This window comes from Acomys minous (assembly GCF_964271855.1).
Source record: "Acomys minous genome assembly, chromosome: 8".
NCBI lineage: Eukaryota > Metazoa > Chordata > Mammalia > Rodentia > Muridae > Acomys > Acomys minous.
The window spans coordinates 83,709,950-83,724,951 of NC_140489.1; the positions used below are offsets into that span (position 1 = coordinate 83,709,950).

The 15,002-nt window shown below is 47.0% G+C and overlaps 1 protein-coding gene across 5 annotated transcripts in view; it reads right to left on the reverse strand.

The window, feature by feature from the left end:
• Positions 1-15,002, reverse strand: part of EIPR1 (EARP complex and GARP complex interacting protein 1) — a 118,563-nt gene that overhangs the window by 4,192 nt on the left and 99,369 nt on the right. For all 5 annotated transcript variants that reach the window (XM_084793605.1, XM_084793606.1, XM_084793609.1 and 2 more), the window contains 2 exons: positions 3,688-3,824; positions 231-398 (listed from right to left, as the gene is read on the reverse strand). In XM_084793605.1, coding sequence (XP_084649731.1) covers positions 231-398; positions 3,688-3,824 — 305 coding nt within the window. The remainder of the gene's footprint in view (positions 1-230; positions 399-3,687; positions 3,825-15,002) is intronic.

Below are 15,002 nucleotides of genomic sequence, written 5' to 3' on the forward strand. Positions count from 1 at the left end.
TTTAAAGAGGAACTGAATCTGGTGTTTTTCTTTTTTTCCTATACTTATAAATCACAAACATTCACATTTGGAATTAGTGTTTCTTTAGGAAGAATAAAACTGGGCTGATTGAATGATTCACAGCAGCACAAACTAAGCTGGTTTGTGCTTTTCCAAATGGTAAAGTAATTAGCAAAATAAATTACATAATCCCCTCTTCCCTAAAGCAGCATGCAAATGAGCTTCTGTACCAGTGGGAGTGCTCCTCCAGGGTCTTCACGGGCTCGGTGACATTCCGTGTGTCCCAGAACTTCACCTTGCAGTCATCTCCGCAGCTGGCGAGGTAATACTGCTTGTTGGGGTTGAAGTCGAGGTCGCGCACCAGCTGCCCATGAGCGTTCTCTATGCAGTATATCTGGCTGGAGGGAGAAGGGCAGCACATGTGGGGAGTGGCTGGGCCCTGGAAGCCACTTTACTTTTCCAGGGCTCTGCCTAAGCCCCCGACTGAAGGAAGAGCTGGCCCATGCCCCTGTTGGCAGCCGAGCAGAGGGAATCCCAGCCCGGGTGCCTGGGCTCATCACGTTCCTCCCCCTGCAGAAACCACTCAGGGTATAAACAGTGCTGGCATCCCAGGGTTATATGTGTGGTTCTCTGGGCCAATTGGACAAATGGACAATGGCTTGTAGGTCTCAAAAATATAATTTGGTGGGCCAGTGGGATGCCACAGTGGGTAAAAGTGCCCGCCACCGAGCTTGATCACCTGAGTTTGATCCCAGGGCCCCAGACTATGGAAGGAGAGATCCAATTGCTTCTAATTGTCCTATGTTTTCCACACACAGCCCCCCCCCCCCGACTCTAAATAATGTATACTATTATATAGTGAATGTAATAGTTTTTTAAAGCTTTAAAAAATATAACTGGTATCTTGAGAGTGGAAGAGGACAGAAGGATAGTGACAGCCACATGGCACTGGACCAGATGTGGGAGGACCCTGGCAGCTCTGTAGCACAGAACGAGAAAGACAGAGGAAAAGACTGGACACCGATGGGTGGTGTGTTGCTGGGTTTGTTTGTTTGTTTGTTTGTTTGTTTTATTTTGTTTTGTTTTTAAATTTTTATTAATTTATTCAGATTACATCTCAATTGTTATCCCATCATTTATATCCTCCCGTTCCTCCCTCCCTCCCGCTTTCACCCTGTTCCCCTCCCCTAGGTCTATGACCCAGGGGAACCTCCTCCCTGACTATATGGTCATAGGCTATCAAGTCTCATCTTGCTTATTTTGCTGCTGTTATTAGGAGATATGTGTAGAAAGAAAGAAAGAAAAAAGAACAAATAGAAAATGTGGAAAACCTACAAGAAAGATGAAGGAGATGGGGTTTGCTTTGCTGGACTTATTGCGTGTCTGTTCCCGCCCTCAACTAGTTCTCAAGGTATGGAAAAGGGGTGTTTGAAATTAGCCATATGGAGGGTTACAGTGCACATGCGCGTTACACACAAACACCTGTGCACATTCTTCACATACATATGTACTGCTCACACACGTGCACACACGTGCACTTGTATATATTCATATTGTCTCTCTCTTCTCTCCCCTCGTTTCCTCTCCCCACTGCCCCACCCTATCCTTGCTTCTCTGGCTGTTCCTCACAAGGTCTGAAACCCACAAATTCTGGTGATTATTGTCTTTCTAATGCTATGTACCCACAAGAGGGTCAGGTTACCCAGTGCGGGTGGACAACAGGCGCAGTTGCTGCTGCGTCAGGTATAGCCCTGTTGTGACATTCCTATCCACACTTCACTGCCCCCCCTCTTCCTCGAGGGGAACTCCCGCCTCCAGTGCCATTGTTGGCTTCCTCACTTGCTATGGCTTCCGTGAGGTTTGGGAAACAAGGTGGAAGTCTTAATTATCTTTCACACACAGAACCCTATCATACTCTTCTGCCCGGCAACAAACATCACCTCAATGCCTTTCCTTCTCCTCTGGTTGCATTCGCCAGTCTGTGGCATTTGAATTAATGTGTGCAGGTGTGAGATATGTGCACATGTGTACTTGTGTACATGAGCACAGGTGCCTATGTGTGGAGTGACGTCAGAGGACAACCTTCAGGAATCTGTCCTGCCTTTCCACTTTAAATTCTAAAACAGGGTCTTTTTGCTGCTATATAAACTGGAATCCATTCTTAAGTTTCTGGAAAGCCTTAGCCTCTGCCTTCCATCAGTCACTAACAGCAGGGTGTGCTGGGAGTACAGAACCTCCTGTCTGGCTTTTATGTGAGTCCTGGGGATGTGCGCTTGGGTTGTCAGGGTCATGGAGCAAGGGTTTTTACCCCGGAAGTGTCTCCCCAGCCTGGCATTTTACATCTTCAGCTGGCTCAGATATCCTGCAGTTGTTTTTTAAAATATTCTAGTATCCCAACCCCCCAAAATCAGAGCCAGCCAATCCTTAAAGAACTTTTGCGTGAAACAAGGAAAGCTGTAAAATAAAAAATGTGGAATATTCTGGGGGGTCATGGGCAGTCACAGGTGCACTGTGCTCCCTCTGAGGCTTGATTCAGTTTCTGGCAGCATAACTTTAATACACACCAGAAGAAACAGTACAGGCATCCTGGCTAGACAAAAAATAAAAAAGGAAAAAGAAAAGAAAAAAGCTGTTGCCAAAGGAGTCACTCATCAATGGGAGGAGCAAAGGCTCTCCGTTGTGGCAACACTACCTTTGCAAGTTGGTGCCTTGTCACAGACACAACCAGGGCACAACAAGGTCCTGTGGGAGTTGCCAGCCGACACTGTGTGCGTCTTGTGTTTTGGTGTGTGAGCCGGTCTTTGAGCTTCTTGCCTTCACATTCTTCAAAGAGCCGCAAGGAGAGAGGCCCAGAGGACAAGGAGAAGTGGGCTGTGTGGGATATCCATCACGGTTTGAGTCTACGGCCTCCAGCTTGATCAGGAAGCCAAATCACTCCTTTGTGCAGATATGCACAGGGGAGGAGTGCCGACCGGTTATTTATCAGGCCTGGATTTTAAAGGGGGCCTCAGAACTAAAATTAAAGGTGTTCCCCCACCGTGGAAGAAACTCACGTTATTACATGACATCCGTCTCTTCAGCTCAGTGATAAATGATGGTGTGCTAAGGGGATAAACTGCATCTTAAAGAAGCCTGTGCAGGCTCCTGTTGCCATGGCAACAGACATCCCACCATCACTCCTCTGCCTATCAAAATCACAACTGGAACAGAAAAATCGCTCTTGTTTGTTCCATTAGAACTGCTGGTTGTTGCGTATAATTACTTAAATGACAAAATATGATTGCCCAATAGGTATGGCTCTTGAAAGCACAGAATTGGCTAGACAACTCCACAAGGGGGGTATAGGCTGGGGACTAAAAGTGCCAGCCTGCAGCGCTAATCACAGAGATGGAGCATCTGTGTCGCCATGGGGCTTGTGAGGCACCACAAAGCCCTGGCCTGGGTTTCCTTCTACACTGCCTTTGACACAGGAGAAGCTAAGGGACACCACAAAGCCAGTAACGTGGCAGCTCCCTGCAATGGAACAGACCTGCCAGCTTAATTTGGGATGAAGATAATTCCCACAGAAATGAGACGAAGACAGCAAGCCACTCGTCCTTAGGGCCTCTGGCTTTCAATCAGCTCCTTCAGAGGATGAGGAAGGGAAGGGAGAAGAGCAAGGATCCAAGGTGTGGGCACTTCACTGACCTCATGCTCCGTGTGTCCCATCCTCGAAGGGTGGTGTCACTTGCTGTGGCCACCTGAGTACAGTTGTGGTGTGGGCTCCACCGCCCCGCGGTGAACTTCAGCTGCCCCCTTCCTTCCAGGGCTGCTGAGCTGGCCAGCTGGGTATGATGGGTATTGTTCAAGGGAGAGAAGAAAAATGTAAGCCCTTTATAAGATTCTCAGGATTTTATGGGAATAATTAGAACAATTAGGAGGTTCAGTCTTTGTTTCCCTCCCTTAAAAGGCAAGGCCGTCTGAACCTTATTGGAAAAATAAAATAAAATAAAAGCGAGCACAGCAAAAAATAGAAGGCACATTAATAGCCCCTATTATGGAGGGCTTGCTTCGAGTGTGTGATTAGAGACAATCAGCTCAAACTTGAAGAGAACAATATGGAATAACGCAAACATCTGGCTTTCCCAGAGACGGGGGAAAAACCAAGTCCCCATGGCCAGCTCCTTCCGGAATGACACATGTTCTTTAATCAAACGCTGCTCCCAATACACAACCTCTTTCCCCTTTATCATGAGGATCGCAGGATCCTCACAATCTCCACAGGCTGGTGAGGCCACAAAGCTGTCTTTTGGTGTGCTGAGAAAAGGCAAGCCTTGGCTCCGAGGCTGGTAAAGAAGTCTACCCCATTTTGCCCCTGCTGGGGATCTTCTGGCAAAGTCCCACAAGTCTTTCCCTTTTCTACTTGAAGCTCCATTCATCTGATTGGCTTAAGTACCACCTCTCATCCTTCTCCAACATCCCAAACCCACTATTGGTCACTTCATTTAAACCTTCAAACCATGCTCCTCAGAGCGCCCTGAAAGGCTGTGTGACAAGCCGCGCTGAGAGAGCCTGGCCAATCCTCAGCAGTCGGGAACAGTCAGGTTAGCAAGGCCTTCTGGGATTGCAGGTGAGGCACAGCATCCTGTGGCAGGACTTGGTATTAATGCGTCCTCCAACCACAAGAGAAACATGGGCCTGAATCACAGCACTAGGAAGCAAAGTCGTGAGAGCATATGATGGAAGAGTCATCAGGGCTTCTGGGGAGAGAGTGAGAAGCCACCCTCACCTGAAACTGAGCCCTTTCTCTCACCACTTGAGGCCATCAGCATGGAAGTGTTTTGAGGCTGGAGTTATAAGGTCCCTACACTGCTTTGAAAAAGCTGACTGGACAGTAGAGACCCTGCAGCAGCCCTGGCTGGGCACACGGACACAGGTGCACAGAGGTAAGGGCCCGTCTGGTGGAGGCATTATAACAACTGCAGCTCTCACTTTTTGAGATCAGATATTCTAGAAGACATCACCCAGCAGAGCGTGTGTGAGAAAAGGTCATAGGCAGGTGGGACACAGGAGGTCCTGGCAGGAAAGAAGATGGTGGGCCAAACTGTCCCACGGAATCCATGGGAATGGTCGTGGGTGCCTAGACAATGTGTCCAAAGTGGCTAAGAGAATACACTTCCTATTCCTCTTCCCCAGGCATTTAGAGGAAAGCATCCATCATCCCCTTCAGGGAGACTATGAGCCAAGGAAAGCACAAGCAGCATTTCTTTAGCACATAGCTCACAATGCAAATCTCTCTGCCCTGCTGCCTGACGCATAACTGCCGCAGTGCCCCCTATGGAACAGGGTGAATGCCTTCTGCTCAGAGCAGAAGTGTGAAAGGTCAGGCCTGTGACAGTGAGGTCTGTGGATTTTCAGAGTTGGACTCCTCATCCAAACAGCACACTGATGAGTCAGATAGGAGTACGGGTCTTGCAGAGGGGGTGTGATTTTTCTGGGATAGAGAAATAGCATTACTCAGAGAAGAGAATGAAGTCCTTTATCTTACCCAGCTCAAAGCCCAAGGCAGAAGGAATGATGCCCAGAGCACAGAGCAGGCTAACACTGGCCAGGTAAAAGCCAACTTTCAGGACTCACCTTAGAATTCCCACAGAAAGGTAATGGACAGCATAACCCATTAGGGATGGTCAAAAGGGGGCCAGGGGTTGGGGTAGGCAAAAGAGGGGTGTTCCACTATGAGACTGGTGCCCTCTGCTCTCTCTAGTTCACATTCCCTTGTTTTTCCTTATTCTCACAGAATGGGGTACTCAGTTCTGCTCCCAGGGTACAGTTCCTTTCAGATAGCACAGGGGTGAGTGCGCTGCTTTCAAGCATTCAGGACAGGGGCTTGAGGAAGGCTGGACGTGTGACTCAGTGGCAGAGCACTGCCTGCCTAGCAGACACGAGGCCCAGTTCTAGCCCCAGGATTGCAATCAACAATGACAACAAAGCACACAGAAGGAAGGCTGAGGTCCTGACTGAGTTACAAGGGGACATTGTAGAGCAAGTGAAGAGCACACTGAGGTCTGAGGAAGCTGCTGTGATGCTGCATAGGAGGAGAAGGGGGAGAGAATGGCAGCAGGGAGCACACATGGCACCTGGCCTCCGAGTCACAAGAAGGCTGGCAGCCATGGTGGAAGCAGGTACTAAAGGGGAGAGCAAACAGCAATGCTCGTCCAGATCCAAAAGAAAGTCTACGCGCACAATGCACTTACTGCGCTAACACCCACTTGTGTATTACCACAATAAGGATGCAGAATGGCTAGTCTGGGGTGTTAATGCTGACAACTTAGGGTTAATATCTTAATATTCAAACACCCAGTGTGAATGAAAACATCTTCCCACAGTATCTTCTCAAGGCTAAGTATAGTCTCCAGAAAACATAGTGTTCTGGTTAATGACAACTCACTGGTGACAGAGACTACACTAAAACACACAAGTTCAATAAGCAGGAACATTTTTATTATTCAACACTGGGTTCTCATCAATTTTCCATCGGGCACATTCATTCTCTGTCCAAGTCTTAAGAAAAATGAGAGCATAAGGTCATATCAGATGTTTTAAGATTTATTTTTATTTTATGTGTAAGAGTGTTTGCCCACATTGATGCCTATGTGCCACAAATGTGCCTGGTACCCCAGAGTCCTGAAGAGCGAATTGAATCTCCTGGGACTGGAGTTACAAATGGTTGTAAACCATCATTAGGGTGCTGAGACTCAAACCCGGGTCCTCTGGAAGCCAGTCCTCTAAACCTCTGAGTCATCTCTGCAGCTCCAGGTCATGTATTTCAAAGGTTACAGGTTCAAGAGGGGAAAGAGCAAGCTCACTGATGAAGCTGAATGGGTATACGCCTGGCACCATGCCAGGAAGGATGACCCCCACCCTGAAACCTCACGATGCCCACCCCAGTCCACGAGGACCCTGTGGCAAAGCCTAGCAAGCACAGCCTGCTTGCCCTGCTAACTCCACACCTGTGGGCAGTTCTACACTTCTGAATCAACAGTCTATTAGTAAGTCATCAACCAACCACCAATTAACCACATGGCCAAACAGCAAGCGCCTCCTGCTACGCAAGAGCTGTCTCCTCACACTCAGTGTTTGCCAGAAGGCAAAAGCTCAGGACAGAAGCACAGAGCCCAACTATAGAGGCAGGCAAGGCACACAGAGCTGACTACCAGTTTATTTCCTAATTATATGACCAATAGTCATATGACACAGATGAGGAAGCCATGGCTGTACTGACAATTCAAACCATAGGGTAATAAAGAAACCTAGCAAATGTGTGGTGTGGCCCAGTAAGCAATGACCGTATAAGTTTCCAAGATCTCCCCAGCTGTGGGAAGGAGTGCAGTTTCCTGAGGGACAGCCATAACTGAATCTGGGAAACACAGGAATGAGGCAAGAACAAGAACAAAGTAGAAGGAAAGGAAACCAAGGCAGGCAGAGGAGCAGGAGACGTGAGCAGGGGTGGAGGTGTGAAGACCACGGCAGGCAGAAAGGGTGGCAACCAGGATGGGCTTAACGTGGACAGGAAACCAAGCTATAAGAAGATGAACTGTCTCCTTGGGAGCTAGAGACAAAAATGCCTATGGCCAGTCACAGCTGAGACAGTCAGAAGTGGCCTCAGCAACTCACTTTCCTGGGCAACAGACCCCTAACTAGCCCTACCTCAGGGACCCACACTATGAGAGACATTCTGAAAATGCTCAGCTAGCAGGAGCTGCATCCTCCAAAAGCCATGTTGCTGAGCTTGGAAGCAGTCTCCCCAGGCAAACCTCCTGTCAGTCACTAGCCCACAGGTCCAGAGATAGTTCATGTGAATCCATTTGACCACACCCAGGTCTCAAGTGGTACATAACATTCACATGTATCAGTGTTGGCTGTATGAGACAAACAAGGTTGCGGCCAGGTGTAAGACAGCAGTAGAGGTCCTAAGCTGAGGTATCAAGAAGTTCAGAGGTCAAGGGGAGACAGAATGAAAAAGAACTTCAAGCCTAGAGACTCCATATGGCCTCCTTTTTTTCAAAGATAGGAAGACTAGACCTCAAGACGGGGTGGGAACTCACACATGGCCAAGCGGCCAGTTGAGGCAGAACCAGGACCTGATCCCTGATCAGGCTAGGGTACCAACTCCTGAGGCAAGGAAAAGAGAAGATAAACCTTAGAAATGACCCTCTCAGGGCAGCAGCACATGCTACAAGGGTGGCTGTCACACCTGTTTTCCTGAGGCATGGAGACAGCTCAGCAAGAACCCCAAAGGGTATCACAAACATTGTCGTGTTTTCAGCACTTGGAAATATTCAGGGCTTCCTAGACCAAAAAGGATGATTAAAGGCATCTAGTAAATGTTTTCAGATAAAATGTCACTAACACCAGGACACAAACAAAAGGAAACAATTTCCAGCGAACAAAGCATGGTGACCTGCATCCTTCTTGAGCCTTGCATGGGTATATTTCAGAAGAGCCTCAATGTCAGCGTTGCAAAGACAAAGACCTGCACTTTTACCACTATGACCACCGAGCCAGAAAGCAGCCAAGAAAAGCACTCATTCATGGCTGCCCTGCAGAGACATAAGCGCCCCATCCCACATCCTTGAAGAAGAGGAGACAGGGCTGGAGTGCCTACAGTGGCAGGAAGTGACCCATGGAGGCTGTGTGACGGGCAAGGCAGAAGCAGCTTTTGTGATAGGTCTGACCACCCTACCCAGAGTCCCTTCCCAGCCTGGAGCCTGAGACTATTTGAAGCCAGTGACTAGTTTAGGTATGACATGGCATTGTGTCTGACACCTGGACAGAGGTGTCTCTTTGGTGGTGCTCTGGGGATCTTGATGTGATGGCTGGAACAGCTGCAGCTGTCTTGCCAGCATGATGACACACAGCAGTGATATGTAGCTATGGCTGAGCAGAAGGATATGGGACAAGAGACCTTCATGCTGTTGAAAAACTGAACCAACCAACCTTGGAACTGCTTCGTCTTCTTGATTCTTGCACTGGACTGTCCAACTCCCTTTTTCCTTGAGCCCAGTCTTGCACTTGCAGCCTAATGCAGCCTGCCATCTTGCAACACCATCTGAAAGTACTAACTACAGCACCCCCAGTCCCCATCTCCGGCTAGGAACTCCATCCCAGGGGTGGTGTGGCTCTGCCAGCTTCTAAGGGTTACCCTAGGCAGGTCACTGAGTCTCAGGAGGAGTGGCATCCTCTAATGTAATTCAGGCGCACAGTGGAGACAGTCCTTATAGGCCTGGGTACAAGAATCAAATAAAATGCAACATTGCAATAGCCTGGTGCATGGTGGCTGCACTGAATGTTTTTCTTCAATTTTATCATGACTCAGTACACAGCACGTGGATGTTTCAAGAGCTCTGAGCTGCCCTGGTGAGGTCAGAGCAAAGGCAATGCAGACTGGAGAAAGTGGGAGTGGTGCTCATGTGAGGGCCTAGATTTAAAGAGGGCAGACTAACCCGCAGGAAGAAACCTCAAGGCTGTGGCAGGGCCACTATTGGCTGCTTATAACCTGACTTACGGTGAGAATCAGAAGTAAAAACACAGCAGAAAGGCCTGAAAAACATGCACTTTGGCTAGAAAACAAGCATATTGAAAACTGTGGACAAACTGACATAAATGCTAAAGAGACTAAGTTACTAGAAAGGTCTTGCTTTTCAACAGGACAAAAGGAAGCCTCCTTGAGGGCATCATAGAAAGTGGCCAGATCCCATGGGCCCACAAGAATGAAAGAATAAACCACTGAAAGACTTTCCCTTGAGACAAAGCACCCCAGGATGCCCTTCTTACAGAGGCTGCCCAAGAATTGTTCCTGTAGGATTCCTTTTTGCTGTGTTAGACCGCCCAGGCACTCAGAGGCTGCTACTACTCCAAGAAGACCTGGCTGCCACTCAAGCTGGCAACAGACCCTGGCATCATCCACATGATGCTAATTTTACAAGGATGCAGAATACAAGAGCTATAGGATCATGGAAGCTTCCACCAAGATCTGAAAGAAAAGACTGGAGGCTAGGTAGTGTGTGGGAGGGCATTGTCCCCAAGGGCAAGGCTCCTCTGAAAGTAGTGTGGAGCCATGAGGGTGAAACCAAAGCTTCATTAGAGATACGAATATGTTGGGATGAGAAGCACACAGAACATCTACAAAGCAAAGCAGAGGGAACTGAACAGAGCCAGCCCAGGAGAGAAGCTGTGTGCTCTGCAATTGGCCAGACCATTAGCACAGGGCGGCCCAAGGCCTCCAGCCCTCATATCACACTGCTGTGTACTGCTTGCCAGACATGAAACTACAGATTTTAATATTTGTCCTGCTGAGTTCCAGTTTTGCTTTGGTCCAATCTTTCACTGCTGTCTTCCTATTCCTCCCTTTTGGAACAGGGCTGGTTACTTGGTGCCACTGTATATTGGAGTAAGTAATTTAATTTGTTTTTGAATTTTATAGGGCACACAGCTAAGAGTAGCCTTGAATCAACATGGGCTTTTGAACAATGTTTGCATTGTTAAGACTGTGCATTCTTAGTAATGGGCTAAAGTCATTTTGTATTATAAGACGGCCATGACCTTTGGGGGCCAGGAGGAGAATGCTATGGCTTAAATAAGAAGTGTCCTTTTGACTTTATATTTTATGTTTGGTTCCCAACTGGTGGTGCTATATTTTGGGAGGATCTGGAAAGCTTAGGAGGTAGGGCCTAGTTAAAGGAAGTAGGTCATTGGGATGTGCCTCTTAAGGTTGCATCTTGTCTGAATTCTTTGCTTTGCTGTGCTTCCCGGCTACTATGATGTGACTGCTCTGCTCTTACCAGGATGTGAAGTGCTCTACCCTGTCATCACCATGGTGGAATGAAACCAAGCTATTAAAATAAGTCTTCCTTCCTTCTTCATCGTTTGTAACAGACTGTGACAGCAATGGGAAAGCTAATGCAACCAAGGACCTGGAGGAGAGGTACAGAAGGGGTCCTGCCATATTTGTGTGGGAACCACAATTTGTGACACTGCACATCAGTAGACACAGAGGCCAGTGTGTCACCTATATATCACCTGTGCTCTGAATTATACTTACTACGTTGGCTGGTTTGAGGATCTGGAGGGGCCTCCTAGGAAGGGGGATCTTCCTGAATAGAAAATATACATAGGGTATACGTACAACACAAGGGAGCAGAACCCTGTATTCTGTCCATGTACTCAGTTTATACAAAACATGGTTCTATAGTCTTAGTTACACAGAACACCTTGGTGCTGGAAAGCCACACATACAAACTCATGAGTCATTATCAAGATTGACCAGCATACAAAGATAGTTTTTGTGATACCAATTAGACCCCAGTGACCTCTGAAGAGATCATTCTAGTTACAGACAATTCTTTAGCCAGGAACAAGGACCGTTTGTGAGGAACAACTAAGACTTAATGAAAAGTAAGGCCAGCAACAACTAAGTTATACTGTGTCTACAGTGTGGCTTCAGTTCACTTTGTTTTTTGAAACAGGGACTCTCTAGGTAGCCCAAGATGACCCTGAACTTGAGCTCTTCCTGCCTGGGTCTCTCAAGAGCTGGCCTTGGACATATCAATGTCTTCCATGATTGAATGTTGATTATCATTTGTTTAGTTTGGGAACATCATTTAATCAGGAAGTAAATACAACCTGCTTTTTGGTACCTCAGTTTCTTTCTTCTTTAGCTCCTGCCTCTGCTCTAGGATCTTTGGTGGCCATTATCAATAATCCAGCCTGTACATTGAGTACTATGGCATCCCCTTCATGCATCCATCCATCCATGTATGCACCCATGCATCTATGCACCCATGCATCTATGTACCCATGCGTACCTATCTATCTAGCCTCCCTCTCAGGGGCCTACCATCCAACTCCCACTCACCTACCCTTCTGTCCGTCAGGTATGTGGCAAGTGCTAGCCATGCCACAGTGAGGAATTCTGTCCTTAAACAACTCTGCTATTATATTCCATGATCTCTAGCAGATAATGAAGATGCTTGAACAAGCAAGCATGGCAATCTGCCTAGGCTCATCCTGTTACAGAGCAGCATTAAACAGGCCTTCATCCTAAAGCCTATGTCCCCTTGCTTGTCCTCCATCACTTCAGCCTTGACCAAGGCAACATCTAGGTATTGCACCACAGGTTCTACAGTGGGTCACCTGTCAGAGGAACCTGGATGTGGAGAGGTGGGCATTCAGAACTAGGACTGCACCACAACTCCAGTATTAGCAGCTTCTTTCTGTAAACATAGTGTTAAAGAGGTAGATCTACTCGTTGCTAGGAAGATTTCCCTATAGTCGGGGACACCAGCCCTCAGTTATTGGACACATGACTCCAGGGCTGGGGATCAGAGAGTTATCTGTAATGTTTATAAACCCAAAGACACAGATAGCTACTCAAGATATGTAAGTACCTAGTAAACTCTGTACCTGAAAGATAGTCACTTTTAGAAGGAGATAGCTTTGCATATAAAGCACAAGCTCAGCCCTGAATCTGGAGCACCAAGCAGACCATGAACTCTTGATGTTCCCCTGCCCCAGCTCCCTGGCACTCAAGTTGCAGGTGTGTCACTAAACCCAGTAAGCTGCCCTAAATCTAAGTCCACTGATCTCTACCTCAAGCCCAGGCTCTAAAGACAACGTTTACTTTCATAATTCAGACAAGACTCACAACACATTGGAATGCAAGTCTCACAAGAAAATCAGTTTTTCATTTATTTTTCACCTTTCCACCAAACAGCTTAACAAGCTCCATTAACAATCTCATTTACAGCATGTTGTTCCAAATAACTTTTTGCCAAAAATCAAACTCATCCTCCTGGGGCACAATGTCACTGGTCACTGAAGCCACTCAAACTGAAGTTATGAGCCAGTCACTGAGATTCCTCCCATCTTGAAGGGTGGAGACAGGGCCTGGGCAGGTGAGGACCTTGGGAATCTCCATTACTGGAATAGGAAGGCCAGTCCTGCAACTCTCACTCATATCAAGTGCCCTTCAGAAGGCTCCTTGCCCTCTTCAAGGCTCCTGCTTTTATCTATCAAGTCAGAGGGTCAACGAACACATAGCCATGAGGCCTGCATCTCAATTTAAATGTAGTCAAACACCAGTGAGAAGTAGCTACGCACTACAAATCTACCAAATGATGCTTCTCCAAAGCTGCCAGGGATCACTTCTGACATCCACTGACCTTGGCCTGGTACACAGCTGTCTCTTACAGTTTCACCTTAGCCCCAGGTCACAAGAGATGCATAGAGAGCAATGCCTGTCATCTTCACTGTGGAGTCAGCCACCACTACTCATTGTCTGCTTGCTTTCTTCCTCCCAATCTCCCTGGAACTGCTTGAGTAAAGACACATACACAGCATTCCACTCCATAGGTGTGGGTGTTAAGGCTTTTCTTGATTAGAGATGACAAATTCTCCTATCATCCAGGTCTCCAAACACAAAGCAGGAAGGGAAGACGTCAAAGGAGGGATCTATGACTAGAAGGGGTAATGTGCACTCTTTACTATCTCTGCTCAGTGAAGCAGAGCTGTAGCTGCTGTACGACACATAAGGCAACTCCAGGAGGAGGGAGGAGGAGGCTGACCACGGGGGGCCTTGAGTTTTTCCAGGCTTGCTTTTGGCCTTACTCATCTCAGATGTACAGAAAGAGAGGCCACAGCAGTAAACACCAGCAGAATAGACTCAGAAATGCCTAAGGAAGCCTACATATACCCTGCAAAATACACATACAAGCCAGTCAGGAAACTTTCAGATAGTAACCTCTCCAAATACCTCAGAAGATAAACTCTAAACAGGAGCAGCCACTTTCCTACTCACCTGCCTGGTGGAAGGCCACATGATCCCTCTGGGTAGAGTCCAAGATGCAAGGCCTTAGGTAAATAGTGCCTCAGTTGGTTCATGGATCTCAATGTACATAGAAAACAGAGGCACCAAGGAAGACCAGGATGAGCAAGCCTTTGGAATCCAAGGCTCCTCGAAATTCTCAGGCTTAAGCTATAGGACAATCCCCAAGATGGTCAGTACTTGGTTAAGAAGTAGCATTTGGGCTATGAGTAGACATGGGAACCTTGTATGCATTGGCAAAGTGAGGGAAGCTGAGTTGAACACCATATATGTCAGGTCTCAATTCTGTGACATTTTGGAAAAGACAAAGCTGTGCAAATAATAACAAGGCAAGAAGATAGGTGGTTACTAGAAGAACAAGAAGAGAATAGAGAGAAAACAAGCTAAACAGTGGGCCGTAAAGGCAGTGGGGGCCCCTGAAGAAACCCCATCACTGTGCATCTGTCTGGACCAGAGGTCCGACTCAAGGACAAGCCTGTGCACTGTGGACATTGGGAGGCAATGCAATGTGCATGGCTAACAACACGAAGTGCTGTCTGGGATGCTGCTGAGGAAGCTGGGATATCACTTATTTCAGGATTCTGCTGTTATGGAGATCACATTCAGGGACTGCTAGGGATACTCTACCACTGACTTAGAGCTCTGCCCTTTTGACTTTGATTTCAAAACAGGGTCTCACTAAGTTGTCCATTCTGACTTTGAACACACTCTATAGTCAAAATAAATAAATAAATAAACAAACAAACAAATAAATAAATAAGCCTTAAAATTGCAGCCTTCCTGCCTCCGCATCTTGATTAGTGGAATTATAAGCCTGTGCATCTTAAAGTCTTCCTCTTCTTCTTCTTAATGAAAGCCTTTTGTGTGGGAAGATAAAGCTTGGTGGGATAGAAGGGTGGTAGGAAGAGAAATAACAAAAGCAAATTTTGTTTAAAAAAATGCCATAATGAAAGGAATTTGTATACCAATTGAAAATGAGTTGGGTGAGTACAGAGACAGGGGAGGATCTATAAATTAAAGGAGGAGGACGAATACGATTAAAGCATGTATAAAATTCTCGATGAATTAAAAAAAAATCAAAAAGAAAGCAAGACAAAACCAAACTTGTGCTTTGTGCAAGACCATACCAAAAAGATGAAAA